Source organism: Genypterus blacodes, unplaced genomic scaffold (genome assembly GCF_046128005.1).
Source record: "Genypterus blacodes isolate CSIRO-AG114 ecotype Tasmania unplaced genomic scaffold, CSIRO-AGI_Gbla_v1 ptg000133l_1, whole genome shotgun sequence".
Classification (NCBI taxonomy): domain Eukaryota; kingdom Metazoa; phylum Chordata; class Actinopteri; order Ophidiiformes; family Ophidiidae; genus Genypterus; species Genypterus blacodes.
Genome location: NW_027466935.1, coordinates 3,925,071 through 3,946,444, shown reverse-complemented (window position 1 = coordinate 3,946,444; position 21,374 = coordinate 3,925,071). Strand labels below are relative to the sequence as shown.

Sequence of the window (21,374 nt, the reverse complement as noted above, 5' to 3'; positions counted from 1 at the left end):
CCGGGCTGCCTGTGTTTTCTCTGCCTCTCTGTCTGCGCTGATGCCTCCTACTCCTAGACTGTGGGGCAGCGATCACCTTACACAGGTGTTCCGCATTATCCCAGTGACTTCTCTTCTTCCCCTGCTTCTACTCTTCCCTCTTTTTTCCCCTTCCCTCTGCTTCACCCTGGCTTTTTGCCCTTCACTCAGGTCCTCCCAAGACGCTTTTGACGTAATATCAGACTGCAAAAGTACAATTGCAAAACAAAAAGAATGCAAGGATGGAGGATCCCAGATGTTTACTTGCCAGCCAAGGATGCATCTGACAATGATTTGTTCGGCGAGAGCAAATATCGTAAGCCCTGGATTTCATTGCAGGAACAACACTTCACATGCGAGAGGCAAATCTACAGTGCAGAGTCAGATGGGAAATGAGCTTATACACACAAACACGCACGCACGCACAAACACACACACACACACACACACACACACACACACACACACACTAACACACACACACACCTGTAGGCAAGACCTTGATGCGTGTGTCCAGCTTGCTGTGGCTTACTTTGCCTACTTACGCTGGGCTGTCACAGTGCCTCATGGAGGAGGACACACCGCCCCCACAGGTCCTGCTGCACTCCCCCCACATCGACCAGGGCCCCCAGCCTCCGTCCACACTCTGGGGCCAGGTACCGAACCCCACACACTCGCCCTGGTAACACCACTGAGTCGGGAGGGGGGTGAGATGAGGGAAAACATTCAGTCATTGTTCAGCACAGTTTGAGAGAGATAAAAACCCGCTGAGCCAAGTCAGGGATCGTTTCAAACAACCCGCACCTTCTCAGATTACAGTAATAACACAAATGAATCCACATCTATTATTTCCAAATATAGACCGGTACAACCTGAGTGATAACGTTTTACCTTACAAACCCTTTCATTTCATTCCAGCATTAGTCCTGTTATTTCTCCTCTCTAACCTGTCATTTTCCATTTAGTTACCGCTGTCCTGGTTTCTGCATTACCTTGGTTTATTGTGGTTTATTATAGGTGTTTCATTTATTCATTGTCCCCAGAGTGCTTTAAGGTGAAGCAGTGTAAACAGCTTCAGCTGCCTTTTAAGCCTCCTGCTAGTCTGTTCAGCGTACTAGACAGCAGAGAGGATCAGGGACGGCCCTTTGTCTTTCCAACTGTGTCAGTAGGTTAAGAACTCAGAGAGACTGGGGCAGTCCAGGTGTGGGCTGCGACAGGTCACTGTCCTCTTTCTCTCTCGCTCGCTCACAGGTTGTGTCCTTAGACATTGTCTAAACGGGATTAACAGTGGGAGGGAGGAGGAGGAGAGAGAGGGAGAGACAGCCAGGACAGAGGGATCGTGGTACAGGAAGGACTGACAAGCAGAGGCAAAGATGTGAAGAACAACATCAACTGAACTAACTGCTACTTAGGTGTATTTTCCGGGAGGTTCCATGAGGAGTTGAATCAAACTCAGCGCACGATAACCACACACAGCTGAGTCAGACATTAAAGTCCTCTGCTTCCTCCTCTCTTTCTCTGCGTCTGTCTCTCTCTCACCTCCTCTTTCCATCGGTCCTTGCCCCCTCCCCCAGTCTCTCTCTTTCTCTCTTCATTCCTGTTGGAAGGGCCTCTCTACATTACACGCTGGGTGAGAAATGGCTGACATCCATATTCCTTTGAAGCCGTCCCTGGCAGGGGCAGACAGGGTGTGCTACTGGCTCTTCTAAAGCTGCTCCAAAGCTTGTTTCAAAGCCCCACAGGCTCAACCTGGGGCCCCCAGTGTTGTCCAGGACCCCATTCGCAGGCCCCGACCCTCAAAGGCTCCACTGAGCTAATGGTAATCACGGGTGACAGCTCGTGACATTCTCCTATTCTTCCTTTTTAGACCTCGGACCATCCGGTGACAATGGCTGCCGTGATCCATGTTAAAACTGTCTCCCCTAACCTGGCTGGCATCACACTGGGCTGATGACCTAAAGCCTTGCATGCATGGGTGCGTGTTTGTGAGTGAGCAACCTGTGCACACCAATTGCATGTGTGAAAACAGGGAATGGGACCCTTAACTACTTTGTCTTTTTACTTCAGTTTTCCTTGTATCGTCTTATGTCTTGCATATCTCTACCGCTTTCTCTCAGCTGCTTCACATTACGGGGGTGACGTCGCACAAGCTGTGAACTGCTGTGTGAAGGCACCTGGAAGTTACTACAGGATAGCGATACATGAAAAATACAGGTTTCAGGGTCAAAAGTCACAGGAAAACACTTTCTCAGGCAACGGTAGGCATCTTTCTATCTAACTGAACTCATAAGGGTCCAGTCAAACGCATACAACCTGTTACGTTAACGCCAAATATCTCCAGACTGCTTCGTCCAACCAACTTCCCCCGCAAATGTCAGTAATGTCACATGTCTGTTTTGTAAAAATCGTGTTACATTGAGGGTAGGCTGTGTTTATTTAAGCGCACATGACATTATGTCAATCACCATCTACGGCATTGGCTATGAATGTATTGCTGTGAAAATAAGGAATGACGTACCCCTTTCTCAATGCTGCCGGTCTGGCACAGAGTTCCCTCTGCGGCAGGGATACTGTTGGTAACACAGCGGTTGCTTTTGCTAAGGCACCACAGCTCTCTACACACTTCCTAGGAAAGAAGGCAAAAGCAAGTTGGTCAGAATAAATCAATTCACCAGACCTTGGGGGGGGGGAACAGTTGAATTTGGGTTTCAATGATTTATCAGGTATTTCTTCTTCTGCGCTCTTGACAGCTGTGACAGAAAACAAACAGCACAGAAAAATCATGGATAAATCTACACCGATCACAGTCAAATCAGAGGAGGAGAGGAGTTGATGAGATCACATCAAGAATGCTACGAGACGTCTCACTTGTGAGGCCCATATGCTTTGGATCACGGTGCGTATTGAGCAATGAAGGGTCGTCTGCTGCTCTTAATGTTCTCTTATGAGAAATGAAGAGTCAGCTGGATCAACACCATGACTAACATTTGCTCACGTTCACCTCAGGACCACAGGGGACCGTGACATCAGTTCAAGAAATCACATTGAGCTCCTTATGGGAAATCAAGAGTGAGCAATTGGCCTCCCAAGTCTTAGAAAAAGACTATGTGTAGACCTAACAAATATCTTTTGTCTTACTGAATGATCTGAATAAACATCATATCTCCATTTTCTCCTCCTCACTCTTCAGTCTAGAACAGAAGGAGAATCCATTTAGATTACTGAGGGGAGTGCATGTGTGTGTGTGTGTGTGTGTGTGTGTGTGTGTGTGTGTGTGTGTGAGAGAGAGAGAGAGAGAGAGAGAGAGAGAGAGAGAGAAAGACAGAGAGACAGATCAGTGGTAGGACAGCACTAAGTTGCCCCCACATAAATAAAACCATAAAGTGAACGCATGTTACAAGCGCAGCTCTGCACAACCTCGCATTAGATTTCCCATTAAACCAAACTGGGTCGCCTCGCATCTTAACTTCAAAGGCTTTAACAGGACAATTGTGTATGAGAGAGGAGCAGGCCCATGAACAAGAGTTATGATCCCATGCATAGATCCTGACCCCCGGGTCGGTAAATATGCCACGGCCCTGCAGCTCCCTGAGCCTGTCCAGATTAAATAAAACGGCAAACTGCCACTCTCGGGGTTGTAGCGGCTCCCCTCTACCAGCTGTTTTCAATAAGCCACCCTGCTGCTCCGTTCACTATCTGAGCCCTGCTAAAAGGTCAGCGGCCCAGACCTTCACCAACGTGGATGTGGGCCTGATGGATTTATGTTAAGAAAGAACAAGCATGTGATAAAAAAAAAGGGCAGGGGCACTCTGCAGGGGCCTCGCTAATATAGTCATCAAAGGTTGTTTGTTTTTCATAAATTCACCGTCACAGATCATTACCTCTGCCCAGAGGTAATGTTCTCACCCACATCTGTTTGGATGGTTTGTTTGCGTGGTTGTTTGTTTGTTAGCAGGATTTTGACCAGATTTAATGGAGGTTGAGGGCAGATCCCAATCCAGGGGCAGATCCAGGATTAAGTTCTGAGAATTCCTTCGAAAGTAAGACACCAATCTTAATGAAAACAAGAAAGGAGCTCATACGAACCAATAAATGGTTTCTTTTTGACGGAAATAACACTTTTGCGGTCAGTTTCTGTATTTGATACATCCAAACTGTGTCGGAGTGTTCACACAGAAGGGATCAGGGGCAACAAGGGGTTTGAACCGAGCACCTTTGGAGCTGTGAGGTGTAAACCACTGCGTTAAAACATGTGGAAGAGAATGCTTGACTGCCATAACACAAATCAATGGCTTTACTTGCCATGAGGAACAGAAGCTTTTAAAATATGTGTCCAGATTTGGAACAGGTTGTTGAGATTACTGTGCTACCTTCAAATTAACTGACCAAAATATTTGGGAAAAGTCTCTCTTATAATGTTACAAAACATGAATCAACCACTAATTGCATTCAAACACACTGATAGTTCTTTCTTTTTCCTTTAGTGGGAAGTAATTGTTCAGATTAAATTCCAGTATAAATGAAAGAAACCTTCTTTCGCCACTTACGTTACTTTTCACCTCTGACTCTGTGGCTTAATGTCTGCAGATAAAAGGTATTTTGGAATGTTATGGATGTTCTTGAGTGAGGCCTCTGCTGGCTCATCACAAAGATATAAATGCTCCATTGGCCTCTTTCCTCTGAAGCATCCATGGCAGCCCAGGTCATGTTTGCCGCTACATCTCAGTCTGGACCTGAAGATGAATGAATATGATGTGAAGATTTGTGGCCAGAAATTCACTTTGTTTTGTTGGAAACACTTACAAATCATTTTGTTATCTAAGAGCTGCAGGATAAATTCTTAGCCAACCAGAAACTCCAAATGTGTTTCACCAGTGAAATATGAAAAGTACAATGTGTGTGTGACATTATTCATAGTGATAATAGAGATAAACTTTACTTCCAACTACTGTTCTTTCATAGTGTTTTGCAATAGTGCAGCGATAAGGAAATAAATAAAATAATAGTGTAGAAAAGTTCAGTGGGTAAATCTGATGATGGAGTTTTAAAACTCCATCTCACATCTCTTTCATAGACAGATGAATGAAAAAGATCTAATCCACCCAGATAAAAACTGCAATCTAGTTGTGTTGAAGAGTGTGTGTGTGTGTGTGTGCATGCGTGCTCTGAAACCCAATCTGCTCATAAATGGGTGTCTTTCATGCTGATCTAAAACCACAATTATGAGCTTATGAGGAAAAAGAACAGGCCTTGATTTGGAGCCTGTTCTAATCTGTTGTCAGATATTTCTTTCAATGGAACGAAATAAGTCTGTGATCTCAGCTCAACTTTGTCCCAAATATTTATGTCGTACATTAAATTCATTAAATCTTTGAGGATTATTATTTCAACAACTGACTTGACTGTGTTCTTGTTTCTTATCTGTTACAGCTGTCATTGTCATTATTCAGTCTAGAGGCTTTCGCATGCAAAACCAGGCAAGTCACAAGTCATAAACTTTGAGTCTGAAATAAGTCACAATGACGACTTTGAATTGTAAGTTTACACAAATCAAGGATGCTTTACATGACGGATTATTTTCCAGATATACTACATTCATTTGACAAAATCACACGTCGGCTTTGTATACTTGTATATATTGTTATCTTTCATTAGGGGGTATAGAGTAAAGTATCGAGTGTTTCCAAATCAAAAGCTTCAAGTCCAAGTGAACATCACACATCATGCAGCCCCACAGTTTGTCTTTATGCTCCATGTACTTCGGCAGAGGGAACTACTATTATCATTCCTTGTCTTTATATGAAAAAACAGATGAAGATGTTGACTTCTGGCCAGAACATGAACTTCAAGCCTTCATCTCTTTGTCTGGGAAATTTTGAGATTCTGAGAGGAAAAAAGAAGCAGAGGGCAATAATAAAACAAATTCTCTTCCTTTGATGCATATTCCCATTTTAAATCACAGAAACAAGAGGGAGAAAGAAGCTATTGATTGATTCCACACGCCGTAATAATCGCTGTCCCTGTTTTTTTAACTTGATGTGTTCATGATGCACAGTTCTCAATCAGACAAATATATAGTAAACAAACCTATTCCCTTTGAGAACTGTAAGGAAAATGGACAGATTGTGGAATGGACGAGGCCCTGGCAGGACTAATGGAAACAACTTTTCCCACGTCAAGCCTTTCATTATCTGCCGTTGCCGTTCTCCACTGAGAGCACCCAGGTCTGCTGCCTTGCTCCTGCTCTGCCTCTCCACAGAAATCTCCACTGCCAGTCAGGCGTCTGTCCTCCAACTCCCCCATCATCACAGCTCAACACACAGTTACCCACCGTGGGCCTCAGTACTCCAGCTATCCATTTTAGTATCTCACTGCTCAAGGTTTTACCCGGTAACTCTTATCGCTTATCCTCCAGCTCTCTACCCCCCCCACCACACAAATGCACACATTCTGCTCCAGGATTAGGCCCCAGCACAGTCCAATCAGGGCTTTTCTCCGCGCACTCCTTCTTTGCCTTGTCTGCAGCCTTCTTCTGATCAGTTTTAACAAGTAATCCTACCAAAGGAGGATTTCGTTTCCCTGCTGTTGTCCTCCCAGCTCAGCCTTGGCTAAAAAATCGTCCCAAATACTTGGAGTGTACAGAAATCATGATTTAGTCCACCTGTACCACTGACAAACGGAAAATATGTGCGACAGATGCTTAGATGCATCGTAACTCCATCTAACTTTTTAAATCTTCTGTCAGATGTGTATCAGCTTTCGCACCACAGATGACATTAGGGCCAGCGTGCATGGTGTCTTGGTGGTTGAGCATGAACAGGTTAGGATAGATGGATGGCAAATGGCCCAAGTTGGACCTGAGAAATGCCAAACTGTTTGTGTTTTTCACCTGCAGATCTAAGAGACAAACGTGAGAGATTAAATCAAATTATGAGTCGAATCAAAAAATCTGTCTGTTAATCGATCAGTTTACTCTCTCTCCTGATCTCCACCGATTCCTTTGAAGCTCACTTCTTCCTTAAACACACCAATCATCTCTTAAATCTAATCAGAATATGCAGGAGCGTAAAGTGGTAGTAAAAGCAGAATAGGTGAGTTTGGTCCAGTGGGAAGAGAGGAGATGAGTGGGACAGATGCTGGTTTCTTACCCCATACTTGCACTGGCGAGAGGAGGCTCCGTACTGGAAGCGACATTGCTCATCCGCGTCGTACACCTGCCCCGGGGCCACTGTTGGGTACAGGAAGTCTCGTTTCAGAGGTTCATTGTCCAGACACGTCCCCCGACCTGAGCTGTCAAAAAAACAAACCTACAATAGGATTGTTTCTTACACAGAGGAACCTTTCTGCACTTGGCCAATGGCAGAATTTACAATAAAAAGCAGCTGTTCTCTTGGAGACACTGAGCGCTGGTGTTTGACAGGGAACATCATTTTACACATCAAGACCTGTCCATCACATGTTGACAGATGAGATGATAGACAAAGAACGGTTGAAGCATGGGAAGAGACATTTTACCAAAAAGAGGCAAATAGGGCACGATGTCTGCCAATCTGAGTCCAATTTGACGTCTGGGTAAGATCAAATAATGTCACACAACCATGTTCCCTAATTTATACATTTATACATTTACAAACACACTGAGATGGAAATATTATGACAATGAAATGTTCTAAACCGCTCTAATCTTGCACCTTCTAGTGGCCCTGTGCCTCTTCCTCAAGCGTCAGCCTCTGCACTCTTCATCCTCTCTCACTCACACACACACACACACATACAAACAAGTCATCCCTACGCATTCTGGATCCATCCATCCATCCATCCATCCATCCGTTTACAACAGTGGGCCTGTAATGAGACAATGAGCCTCAATTGCTGCAGTATTTATTTAATGTAGCGTGTTTTTTTTAAATGAATGAACCCCTCCAAGACTCTCTGATTACATGGCTTTACACAACTTACTGCTGATACTGATCTGATTCTATGGAGGAGCCAATCAAGTGACGCAGCAGGACACGAGACGAGGCTGGAGTGGGCGGGCGTGGGGGTCATACTGTGCGTCTAGCCCCTGGATTATGTTTAGTCTGTTTTGTCAGATAGAAATATGTAAGCGCACAAAGAACTCCCTGAAAAAAAAAACACAGCAATTTTGTATCGGAATAAGCAATGTTCCACACGGCGAAAAAATTAAAATACTTAACGTCGGCCAAGAAGCACACAGAGTGGTTTTTGTTGGTGTGTCTGTTTATACTAGGTTCAGATGTTGAGTTTATTTAACTGTCTGTGTTGCTCTGTAGATGATTTTCTCTACTGGTGTATGAAGGCAGACAGATTTCTGGAGGTGGAAGATGCAACCTAAAGTCAAACACAACCCAGATTCCTCCATATTATTTAACGAAGAAGCTGAAGATTCTTGCTTGCTGAGATCTTGCCTGACCTCCAAAATGGATGTGGCGACAAGGAGAATCTTCTCAAAGGCACTCAACACACACTCCTCTGAACAAGGATATTAGAGACATCAACAACATGTGCTACTTTTCAGCTGACTCAGTACTGGAATACAATCACAAGGATGCACTGCCTGTCATGTTCCTGAACTCATCGAGACCCTCTGGAATACCTGATCATAAAATGAAAATGAAAGTAGCATCCTCCTGCCAAAGAATCCTCATCATGACAATAACGATGAGCTTCCCTTCACCTTTGTCAGGCCTCAGTTCCCTGTCAGACTGGGTTTCACGGTAACCATCAACAAAGGTCAGGGTCAAGAGAATGAGAGAATTGGCATCTACCTTCCTCAGCCTGTGTTCGCTCACAGCTCTACACAGCCCCCAGCCTCCAGTTACTAAAACAGCTCATCAACTTCTTAAGCACTTATATGACCACAAACTCCAGAGTAAGCTGAATATAAGTGACTCACTTAACTAGCTTATGTGATGAAATTACAAGACACAGCTGCTGTGTCCTGATTGCCTTGTCAGGGTTCATGTCAGGATGATCACCCAATGACAATACGCCAAAGAATCTGCACAAAATTATTTTGACCTTGACCTTTTGACCTTGTGACAATGTTGGCGAGACAAAGGAATATTGCAAACCACTCAAAATGTCAAAAACTCTGTTGTTATGTGGTTGGCAACAAGTCTGCAGTTTACAGCGTGTTCTTTCTCAGAAGAGACGATACAAATCAGGGAGCTGTACAAACTTGTTCTCTGCTGTCTCTGGCACAGAATGAATGTGTGTTAATATTTATAAAGCTGCCTAAAAGCATAGGAATAACATATTATAAACAAAAAAAAGCCAGTTAAATTCAATGTTAAGTCTACACAGCCAAGTTGTAAGTCTTATGAGACATGTTGTACATGTTCAATTCCAATTCAATTGAGTGCCAATACAGCAACAGGGATGTATTTTATTTTGAGCTGTAATTCCTCTCATTCGCTCTGAATAAAGTTGAGTCAGAGGAATCTTTCAAGACGAATTATTACTACAACTATTTACTATAACACTGTGTTCCTTCCAGCTGTGGCAGCAGCAACATGCAGTGGAATGCTTCCCGTCCCTGGAAAGGAAAAGTGGGCCTGGTGACAACAATAACGTAGAGCTGCGCTTTATGATTGTGTGCAGACGGGAACAGGAGCCCAGAATGAGGGAGAACGAGCTGGTGTCCTGGTGTCAGAGTGAAACAAGGAGAACACAACAATGTTCCTGCTTTAAACTGAATGGACTCTTTACAACTGTGTACCAGAAGATTAAAAAAACAAAATACATTATTTGTTTAAGGATGAAAGCCACTGAGTGCTTTGTTAAGACAGACGACACTAAATTTATGATTTTGTTAAAATCTTTCTTTCTTTCTTTCTTTCTTTCTTTCTTTCTTTCTTTCTTTCTTTCTTTCCATCTTACTCCATCTCCTGCATGTAGTTAGTGAATGAACTAATCCTATTTCTCTGTTGCTATTCCTCTGAGGTCCCTCTCATCAGCGAGGGACGATGCAGCTTCTGCGGCCTTTGTGCGCTTCAAGCAAATTTCACTATTCATTGGTTTGGAGTGAGACAAAATAGTCAAAGTTTAGAGGCTTTTATCTGACATGGTCGCAAAAGGCTTCCTGTCCTGTGGATTCAGCCAAGTTCATTATTGTGAGCTGAGCTATCGTCTAATAAGAAGGAACATCAGCAATCCCTGAACTCTGACACTGGTCGTTCATATCAAAGCCAGTTATGTGGTTATTAAACACGCTTTTTGAATCTTGAGACAGTAGCAATCAAGCTGCATATGATTTAGACAGAATAACTACCCAGCAGAGATTACAAGGCCGTACCCACACTGAGTCCAGGATCAGATTCAAACAAATAAAATATGTGCTCTGTCAGAGTTAAATAAATCCAAACTGCATGCCTTTTAACATTTATAACAAACTGGCATGCAAACTTGGGAGAATAAACTATGACTGAACTGTGAGTGCATTCATAAACCATTCCTAAAAACCCAAACAAAGCACCACATATTGCTGTAGCAAGTCAGTGAATCTAGGCCAACACCACAGCCAAAGTTGTTTACTTGGCAAGGGGAAGCATGTGAGATATCCAAAACTCCGAGGGAGAGAAAGAGAGGATAATTGGAGTTTACAGACAGAACCCTTTTGTGAGAAACATAAAAGCTAAAGGCAATAAAGCCAGAATGAAAAGGAAAAACCTCAGACACAGACTGATACAAACGGAGATATGGTATACGACAAGCAAGTGTTGATTCTACAAAAAGAAAAGTAAGAACTTTGTCTGGTTTTTGTGTCAGTGCACGGCTTTAGTCATCCTCATATATCCAGGCCCGAAACGGACCATGACAGGAACCCAGCGGAGGAGCGGAGGAGCGGAGGAGCAGAGAAGCGGCTCTTTGTGTCCCAGTTGGAAGCTGGAATAATACTGTCATCTCTGTCACAAGTGCTGTTCCGTAACCTTCCCCTAACAGCTTTCAGCAGGAAACGCCATCTGACAACCACAGCGGCTATTATCTGCTTTCTCACTCACTAAACACAAATACACAAACACACACAAATAAACAAGGACACCACAGGCTCCATCTGCATCGGACCAAAGCCTCACCACATGCTAATTTGCAGCCACCGCTCAGGTCCTCTTATGAGCCACTGAGCTAAGATGTACAAAGGAGCTAATAACATGAATATGAAGTTTATAATAAAGTTCTCCAGCTGTTTCTGTGACTGCTGATTTATTCTCTTATTATTATTGGATCCATTTCTACCGTACATAAACAGCTGACTCCCTAATAAACTCTATATAATGATTTAAACAGATACTGCATGTACACATTATTATGTAAAATGTAATGTAGGGCAGTTATTCAAGAGGAAGAAAACATCTGTTCTACTGAGGCGTCCTTGAGCAAGACACTGAGTATATTCCAAAGCTCTGATTTGAGCCTGGATCCTTGCATGACCCGGAAAGGGATCTGATCCACCGTCTTTAAATCTTACTTCTGCTCTGAGGATTGAAGAGGCTTCCTGGCGGGGTGAAGACTGAGGAAATACCATCCTACACATGTGATCAGGTCAACGCACCATCGCCTCACTAGAATCTGGTACTGATTGGACAGAACATCTGCACCAGCTGGTCTGCGCTGACACCAACATTGATCACACATGTGATCGGACAAGTAACAGCAACAACTCAGGTGTCAAACTTCTCCCATTATGTCAATGTTATTTTGTCTGAGTCGTCATTAGGTTAGTGACCATCTGAGTGATACATCAAAGAATGAATGAACCCATCTACATACAGGATCAATATGTTTGATCAATTAACCTGAGTGGACAAATTGTAAAGTGAATTCCTACAGGCTACAGGGCGCTGCTCTGACCCTGACCTATGACCTCTGCCTGCCAGTGCAAAAAAAGAGAAGTTCTATGAGGTAATCAATAGAGAACACATGCATTTACTGTACATTGCCTCTAAACCCATGTCAAATCTGATGTTGTATTGATCCATTCATATATCAATAAATCTCTTAGCCATTGGATCTAAATCAGAACTAGCTCCGATCGTGTTCACACCACAAACAGGCCATTTGTTTTGGTGGGGACCTGACTGTGTTGACATATGCCCAAATGAACTCACTTTAAGGGTTATGAAACATTCCAATCCTTTCAAATATCTATTCACTGCCAGGTGACGTCAGATCCAGATGTAATGTCTTTTTAAACTTGCGGTGAGCCACTACCTTCTCCAGCTGAATTCAGTCAGCCGCTCTTCATTCTGCCAAAAGGCACCATGTCACTCTTGTGTTTATTGGTGAACTCCTTATCCATAAAAGGCTGAAGCCGTATTTAAAGCAGAGGCAGTTGGCCGGCACCTCACCACCGGGGACCACATCATCTCTGAGAGGGCCCGCCGTGTGGTGCAAGGGCCCTGCGGTGGAGGGCGCCCAGTTATCATGCACGGCCACAAGAAGGTCTGGCAGGAGTCTCAGTGATGAAATGGATGGACATACTGTAAGTGGGGAAGGACTTGAATACAAGACAGCCTAGCGGGTCGCCGCAAGGGCCGGCCAGTGGCAGCGGGTTGTAAGCGAGAACGCAAACAAAGCATGCACCCTTCCCCTGCTGCACACATGCAGGAGAATCCAGACACACACAAACACACACACACAGTCAGATCTCATCAACTTACTCGAGAAAGCTGGTGATGTAGTCTTTGCTGCAGGCAGACCAGGAGAAAGGGTTGGTGTTGGCAGTTATATGAGCGGCCATCAGCTTGGCTGTCTCGTGGCCTTTTGTGCCACAGGAATTCCCAATCCCATCGTGGTTCATCCCAAAACTGAAACACACCATATAGAAATGGAGAGAAGCTTTAATGAATGGAAAGGGCTGTTATGTGGTGTGACAGCTGTTCTGAAAGTGGTCCTGTTTCCATTCTAGTTATGAGCAAAATGTAGGCAAATCTTTCCAAACTATGTAAGCAAGTACGACATTGGGAAATACCAATTTTACAAGTTGGAAATTGGAATTAAAGTTAAATTCAACCGCTTAGGCGTTAACTCTGTCCTGCTTCTGGACGCCTGTGGACAGGCCAGTTAGACGAGTGGAGGATGTCTCCCCTATGTGGCCCTGGCTGTTAAGATTGGAGCTCTGTGGCTTTCTTTCTGAAACAGCTGTGTGGAGGAGAGCAGGAGGTCAAGGGTCAAACCCTGTCTGGAGCTCCAAAGGAACGAGAAAGTTCTAATCACCACTCTGATGACTGCCTGTCAATCACTGCCTGCAGGTCTGAGCACGCCGAGGGAGAGAGTCGCTATAGACTGAAGCCAGGAAGAGGAGGAAGAGGAGAAAGAGGAGGAAGAGGAGGAAGAGGAGGGTGTAGGCTCCGCTTCATTAATCAATGCATCAGAGAAGAGAGGAAAAGCTCCAACTGCACCAAACCAAAACCTCGCCAGTTTACCGTGAAAGCTGCTCTATGAAATACTTTTATAATTCACTTTTACAAATGGTATCTGCAGAGAGAAATCTCACATTTCAGCAGGATGCCAAAGCTTTTCCTTGCCGTCTAAAAGCTAATGTATATAACAAAACCCCACCACACTGTGCAGCCTGGGCCTGTTTTTCTAAGCCTGGCGTTTATGACATTTTACCCTACTTTAGAAATAAATCAGCCGGGTAGAAACCCCGCTGCAGTGCTTTTTTTATAGATCCTCTAGAAGCAGAGACTATTTTTACAACTGCCCCACAACAGAAGCAGACACGAGACATAATAAAGGAAATCGCCATCTTGCTGAACACTCCAGAGGGGGGGTGCCTAGACTCATACATCATCATTATTTTGCTTTATAATCGGGAGGAGAGAGCCAGAGGTATGTGGACACTGACTTTTGCATGAGGAGATACAGTTCAAGACGTCTCTTGGGGTGTGTGTGTGAGTGTGTGTGTGTGTGTGAGAGGGGAGGGGGCTGGGGGGTCTGGGGAACTCAAAGGGTGGGCTCCGATGCTTGTTTAAGAGGAATTATTAGCGCACACACTCATGGAGGTGATGAATAGAGAAAAGCAAATCGCATTTCATAGATATTACAACAATCTTTCACTTTTGCACTCACTTGTGGCCGATCTCATGCGCAATGGTGAAAGCCGAACCGAGGCCGATGTCTTCGTTGATGCTGCAGCTCCTCTCCGGCTCGCACATTCCAGCCACTGAGGCCAAGCCTGGACACACACACACACACACACACACACACACACACACACGCACGCACACACACACACACACATACATTTGCATGTACGTCAGACAAACAGAAGGTCAAGGCATAGAATTCTTAGGAGTCACGGTCATAAAATCAGGATTCCACACGTATGACCTCTTGTTGACAGCAGTGCTGGAGGAGAAACTGTCCTGCACAATTAGGTAAAAAAATCTGAATTGTGAATATTGTCACACATAAGATTGCGCAATGACACAGTGAGAAACAAAAGCAGCTTTATTTACACCAAATGGGGCAAGATGGCCCCTAACTAAGATGGACGGACTACAAAGAGTCTCATTACATATACTAATAAAAATGGCAGAAAACTGTGCTGTTGTGCAACCACTCCCATGATGACTTCATTTTAGAGCACTAAGAATGTTTTATATATTTAATACAATCCCAGCTTTTTGCGATTTAATAATTTGGCTCAATTGCGAATTTGATTTGACTTCAATCGACCGTGCAGAACCGCTGTCGAGACATTTTTGAACCCGTGAGCCACAAAAGCTGCTGGGAAGCTGCTGGGAAGCGTCTAGACGACGCGAGGTTAGATTTATACATCTCAATTCATTTAACAGGGGGATGACCTGAAACTGCGAGCACAGGAAGGAAATACAAGACGGCCTTGCTCCCTCCGTGCCACACACACACGGGAAAGGAAGCTCATTTCCAAACCCGAGTGGAGGAACGGGACAGGACGAGAGGGGAAGAAAGAGAGAAGAAAGGGCGTTTAAAGTAGAAACCTCTCCACCATCCAGGTGTCGCAGGTTCTTTTTTCCCTCAGTCTGACAGGTCAGATATGGGGACTGGAGCCAATTCCTCAAAGATTACATCTACAGGTGAGTGGGGAGCGTCTCATATGACACCACAACGCAGGTGTGAGAGCCTTTTTGCAAGTGTGTGTGTGTGTGGGGACGTGCGTTGAGACGTTTGAATGAATGAATGTTTCAATTACGACGTGAAACACTGGCGACGTGTTTAAATGTGACGATAGGATTTTCGTACAAACGAGACGCTCCTATGAAAACCTGTATTTACAAATGTTAATTAGTGTCAGTTGGTCAGTTTCCCCCCCTGTAGACTGTGCAGCGACTTCCTTGGCCCCTGCAGGAAGTGTCATAGCTTTTGTATCCTCTTTACTAAGAGGCTAAACAAGAATAGACTCGCAAATCAGGAGGCCACTGGAACCATTGCAGGAGGGAAAGAGGGAGCCTGAAGGTGAAGAAAGAAGGTGGAGAGGGAGGGAAAGGAAGGAGGGTGGCTACTCTACGATTAGTTTAAGAATGTGTGTGTGTGTGTGTGTGTGTGTGTGTGTGTGTGTGTGTGTGTGTGTGTGTGTGTGTGTGTGTGTGTGTGTGTGTGTGAGAGAGAGCGACTGAGAGTGCGTGCATGGTCAGGGGTGGGTGCAAACACACACACGCATTGGAAGTTGTTTTCTTAACACCGGGGTGGACTGAGTATTATCTCCGGCCCCGTGATTACTCGCCGACCCTAAAGGCCACGGATCTGACCCGGGGAGCATGATCCCCCCGGAGAGGAAGGGGGGTGGGTGGAGGAGGAGGAGGAGAGGGTGGGGGTTAGACAACGAGGAAGCCAAGCAGATGCCAGGGCAATTAAAGCGACCGGGGAATGTGACGAATGCGGTCAATCTGTCAAACCACCCCTGAAGTCACAATATTACCTCCAAGATATACTGTGGTGCCTGCGGGGCCTTAACAAAGATAAGATGGGCAGAGGAGGGCCGGACGGGGAGGGAGGGAGGGAGGGAGGGAGGGAGGGAGGGAGGGATCAGGGGCTGGGGCTGTGGGAGAGTGTGGGTGGGGTCTTTGCCACTGCTTGCTGTCCTTTTTCCACCCCCCCCCCTTCCCCATACCGCCACAACTGCCATATCACCCACTCCATCTCTCTCCTGCATACTCAAACACTCCCTGTAATTGTCCTTTTCCCCTTCCATTTTCCTTTCAACTCCTCCTCTCCTCCTCCATCTCCTCCTCTGTCACTCTGCTCGTCTTTATCCCTCTCTCTCCTCCCCCCGATCTCCCTACATGTCTCTCGGGTGCTCCGCCGCATACTTTTTCCTTTCTCTCTGGCCCGGTGGAAGTGTAAACACCTTAGACAGACTGAGGGGAGGGCAAGGAAAGGGGGGGGGGGAGACACAAAGCAGGGAAGGGGGAGGAAGAAGGAGGTGTTCAGGGCTGTCAAGGTTCAGGGTTCTTCTTCTTGGACTCACCCGACAGAGCTGAGCCGCTAAGGAGCTATAACAACGCAACCGAAAACATCCTTCTCATTATCGTCTCCCAAGAGCCGCCCGCTACGCTTCTTAAGTTTCTAAATACGGTTTGTCTGAGGACATATTGAAGGCCGCATGTGAACATGAAACTTCACAAGAGAATAAAGAGAAACACAGTGAGAAACCGCCAGCTAGAGAACATCACAGTAACACAGCACACTCTGCTTTACTCACCCAGGGTACCACAGGGTTTGTTCTTGTAGGTGCAGATGTCATACCTGAGACAGGGAAGAGAGAGGAAGAGCAGGATAAGATCAGGAGAGAAATCTATAGTATTAAATGTCTAATTGTATTGGCAAATGTCAATCAAGACCTCACATCTCCAGATTCCTTAAAATCCTAGGAAAATTGTCTTGTTATCTTTGGAAAACAATCAAAATATATAAATATATTGTATGCCCTCATTATGCAATCCAGATCCAAGCACTGAAACAGGATTAAAGTTGTATGATTGGAAATTTTTAGGTATTTTTAGGCATTTCTACAAGGGAAAAACAGCAATCTAAATGAAATAGACGGTCAATAGGTGCAGTAACATTTCTTTAAGTGCTTCTTTTGACAAATAAGACAATTAAGTCCTATAAATCTCACAGTCGGCCCTTCCCTCGAACATATTAGGTCAACATGGTGCCTCGCAGCGTTTCTGCTTTCAAACCCCATGCTGATCCTAATCACCTCTCTATGAAGTTTCCAGGAGTCATTTCACATCACAGAACTATCAATTTGAAACGATTCTTTAGAACGGGAGAAATATTGGCTTATTCAGCCTTGGCAGAGGTATGAGTGCCCTTCCAGTTTTGAAATGTCATGCGGCTAACATGCTGAGCTCAGACACAAAGCAGCAAATACAGGTTGGGGTCCCGCTGCGTGCGTACTGGTGCCCCCCTGTAACTCACGCAGAACTAATCCAATAGAGCTGCTGGAAGAACACCACAGCCACAGTCCGTTAAGAACACATCATAGGTTTCAAATAAATGATCCAATCATTCCTAAAGCTTTTAATCTATTAAAAACCAAGGGCACTGAGAATGTAATTTCATTCTCCTTTCTCTCCCTCCCTGTGCCCATAAACTCCTCTCGCTCCCACCGCCGACTACGATCCTGACCTCATTTAGTCTCATCTATTTGTTTTTGATTTATTCCCTTAATTTCCCTTAGTGTCTTTTTAAAGTGACAGACCGCATTCCAAATAAGGCCCCGCGGTCGCAAAAAGCTCTCCAGCGTGGAGAACGACAAAGAGGCAGATCTGGCCTGTTATAGAGGTCGTTTTAATCAGGATGAAGACTTGTGCCCCGCTGGTGCATCTCTGCGGGGAGATCCACATTAATCAGTGGTGACAGAGTACAAGCCTTCACACCAGGGGTCTGCAGGAGAGTTTACTGATATACTGGCACTTAGTGTGGGGACAGTTCCTTCTCCCTGTGTGGAACTCTCTGTAACAGTTATAATAACCTCCAAAGGCTTTTTGCTTTGTCTCTTTATCTGCTGGATGTCTCAAAAAGTAATAGATGGATTCATGATGTTGTACCATGATTGGGATCCGAATCTGGATAGACAAGTTTTTCTTTATTTCAACGATTGTTTGTTGCAATTTTGGTCAATTTTCACTGATCTCCACAAAGTTGACGGACTATCAACAGGTGCAAGATCCATTAAAATTTATGATGGGACTGAGGTCACAATTATGACATTGCTACACATTAACAAATAGATGAGGAAAAATGCTACCAACATCAACAAACTATTACCACGAACACTGTACTGTGAATCTGCGTGAAAAACCTTGAACGGGATTTCCAAAACAATGATCTCAATTCACAAAGTGAGAGCGACCAAAGCCGTGAAGACGACTCCAGCTCTGGATCCTTATATTGACATGTGAGCAAAGTGTGATCAATGCCATCAGTTGCAGATCTTACCGAGTGATTAGAACAGCGTTGTCATGGTGAGCCATCCCATTTTCTGGAATGCTGTTGCCATCGCCGTGATGAGACAGGATGGATTTTTGCCACTTACAGAAACTGTCTAGAGACTTGTCAGCATGATGGTTGATCTCCAGATTAGGCTGCAAAACACCACAAAACACACATGTGGTAATACAGCACATCATCAACTACACAATATGATACAATGTGATAGGATAATGATAGGATGACGATACCATATGATATGATCCCATACCATACCATCTGTACCAGTGTTTATACTACAGCCTACAACTACAGGAGGGGGAACATGTGCTTGATGAATTTGCAGAGCAGTACTGTGTTGAATAAGGATTAAAACGTAAAAAGTAGGAGACAGGATGTGTTGCTAGGCAGCTTGGGACAGCACAAGTTGGAGATGTGGTAGTAAGATGAGAATTTGTTGAGTCTGCAAAGTGATAGATAACTTTCACGACTTTGACTTTCATGGTTCATGGTAATGGCATGAGCCAAGCCAAGCAAAGTGTCACGTACATTCAGCGAATAATGAAATTCTATCACTTCTGTCCATATATACGGCTTATTACATTTTGGGCCATAATTGTACGACGGCCAAAACATGGAGTACAGTCGGCATCTAATAGTAAAAGTAGTGATTATAGTTCTGACATATGATTAATTGCAACACTATAAAACATTTCAGCAGCCCATTGCTGAGGCTTCATTTGCACCAGAGAAATATAATTGTTTTATAACTACTTTTTCCATTTTATCCAACACAAGGACTAACAAATCGCTTGTCTCTAGTCTTCAGTTACCATTTGTCATCATTATCATTTTGAGGTTATTACACAATGGATCTCAAATGGAGTTCCACTTTCCACAGAAAATGAAAACACATTCTTATTTGTTATTCTTATGTGTGGCGTACGTGTAAGTCCTCAGTCGACTCTCCCTGAGGGAAGATGTCTGAGCACATCTCCACCGCAGGCGTTTTCATGCAAAGCGGGCGGCCATATGGTGAATAGTCTCTCTCTCCTCTCTCCCCTTCAACCGCAGCTATTACATCACATACTACAGCTCACCCACGCCAAGCACATCACTTCTACACTTACTACAGGTGTGGGTCATCCTGCACGGGCATTGGTATATTCAATGACCAATAACATGTGAAAAGGTTGTAGTTGGTGTGTGAAACGTAAACAAAGAGAAAGAGACTTTCTTCTCACCTGATCTTCCGTCAGAACAATCAAGCGGGTCACAATTATGTTCACAACATTTCCTAGACTGGCATCGCGGTAAAGTTTGGCAACCTGACCTCCAGAAAAGAAGAAAAGGCAAAAAGTCAGACAAATTTTGTCCATACATCATAAAGTGTAGTTATCATTGATTCATGCACTTTTAGGAAACATTCTAAAGTGCTGCTGATCTCTGAAAGCAACTGGGTGACCACAAAGAAGGATCAAACTTACAATATTCATCACGGACAAGATGTAGTGCTCAATGTCTTTGCGTCCATGGTAACCAACCATCATCTTATCGGCAACCACAAGGGTCTCCACAAAGCGCTCGGTGCTGACGGAGCGCTTGTGTCTGTGGGTGCTGTTGCTCTTGGGGCCGGGGGACGAGTGGACCGGGGAGCGGGTGCTAAACTGGCCGGGCATCCTGTCTTTAATGAGGTCTGTGAAAGGAAGACGAGGCAGGCAAAGACAAGAAAGCCATGTTGAACTGTAGGAAGTATCAAATGCTGTCTATTCAAAGCAGAGTTTGTGTTTTGGATGGCAGATACACACTGGGAATCTGTCCCTTTGAACCTTGCAGCTAAAGCCTTTGCTTTATGACCCAGATGCTCTAGGAAAAAGCTATATGATGGTACGTGTTAGGGCATGCTAGCTTCCTGGTGATGACAGCCTTTGCTGTTTCTTATAAGACCTTGGCCCAAATACCTATATATCCACCTGGTTCTTCTTGCAATTCTGTCATATCTCAAAAGAAGTAGTACTTGGTAGAACTGAGCTGTCTGAACGCTACGTGCTCAACATGACTGCCGCTTCTATAAATAGCATTTGCTGTTCTATAAAAGTTCCATAATTCCACTTTGACATTGAAGCACACATTGGCCTTTTATGAAAGCTGGAGGGAGGTTCTCTCTTACAGGTTGAAAGGTGTCCAGGCCAGGAGCAACTATAGCACACAAGAGGCCTGGTCATGACTACCAGAACCTGGGCCTAGAACCAAACCAGCGCTTCCTCTAACCTGCTATGTATAGTTATTCCTTTACGTCAGTTCCACCCACACAGAGTCCAACCCAGATGGAGGTTCACCAACCTGAAATGCCACAGCTGAACTCCTGGCTATGCTCTTGTGGTGAGGGAATGGCAGACGTTTTATAAATAACATGTTGCTGTGCTTCTTCCAGGTTCCATTCGCCGGAGGTTGTGGTGGATATGTTCTTTAATGGCTCTATTAAATACTGTTCTTCCTCTGTTGTTATAACGCCGTGCTTGTTGGAAAGTGGGAAAAGATCGAGATAAAGAGACATACAGGTCAACATTAACCAAAGCAAACATCGGTGCTTAGATGAATAAAAGCCTTGACATCCTTTGCATTTTCATGATTCAGCACATGTAATTCATATTTGTGTAGTCTGCTGCAAACCTAAGACCCTGACACAGTTTGATGAATCACATTAGAACGCCCGACTACATCAAGAACAACATAATAATCACTGAGACATCAACCAAAATACTGGTACAAGGAAGGAAATTAATGCCATATCACACTGGTGCACAGGATAACAACAGCATATTTGATTTTGATGCTGATTACATTGACGCAGAGACATGGTTTTGTCCATTTTTGGTGCTGTTAGAAAAAAAAGGGCACACACTAAT

General features: G+C 44.4%; 1 protein-coding gene across 1 annotated transcript in view; it reads right to left on the bottom strand.

The window, feature by feature from the left end:
* adamts6 (ADAM metallopeptidase with thrombospondin type 1 motif, 6) overlaps positions 1-21,374 on the bottom strand; it is a 44,849-nt gene that overhangs the window by 21,677 nt on the left and 1,798 nt on the right. Inside the window, exons 3-12 of the mRNA XM_076163581.1 lie at positions 20,809-20,983; positions 19,953-20,161; positions 19,710-19,793; positions 18,475-18,620; positions 16,730-16,773; positions 14,116-14,221; positions 12,702-12,848; positions 7,167-7,308; positions 2,537-2,644; positions 564-709 (exon numbers count right to left, since the gene is read on the bottom strand). Coding sequence (XP_076019696.1) covers positions 564-709; positions 2,537-2,644; positions 7,167-7,308; positions 12,702-12,848; positions 14,116-14,221; positions 16,730-16,773; positions 18,475-18,620; positions 19,710-19,793; positions 19,953-20,161; positions 20,809-20,983 — 1,307 coding nt within the window. The remainder of the gene's footprint in view (positions 1-563; positions 710-2,536; positions 2,645-7,166; positions 7,309-12,701; positions 12,849-14,115; positions 14,222-16,729; positions 16,774-18,474; positions 18,621-19,709; positions 19,794-19,952; positions 20,162-20,808; positions 20,984-21,374) is intronic.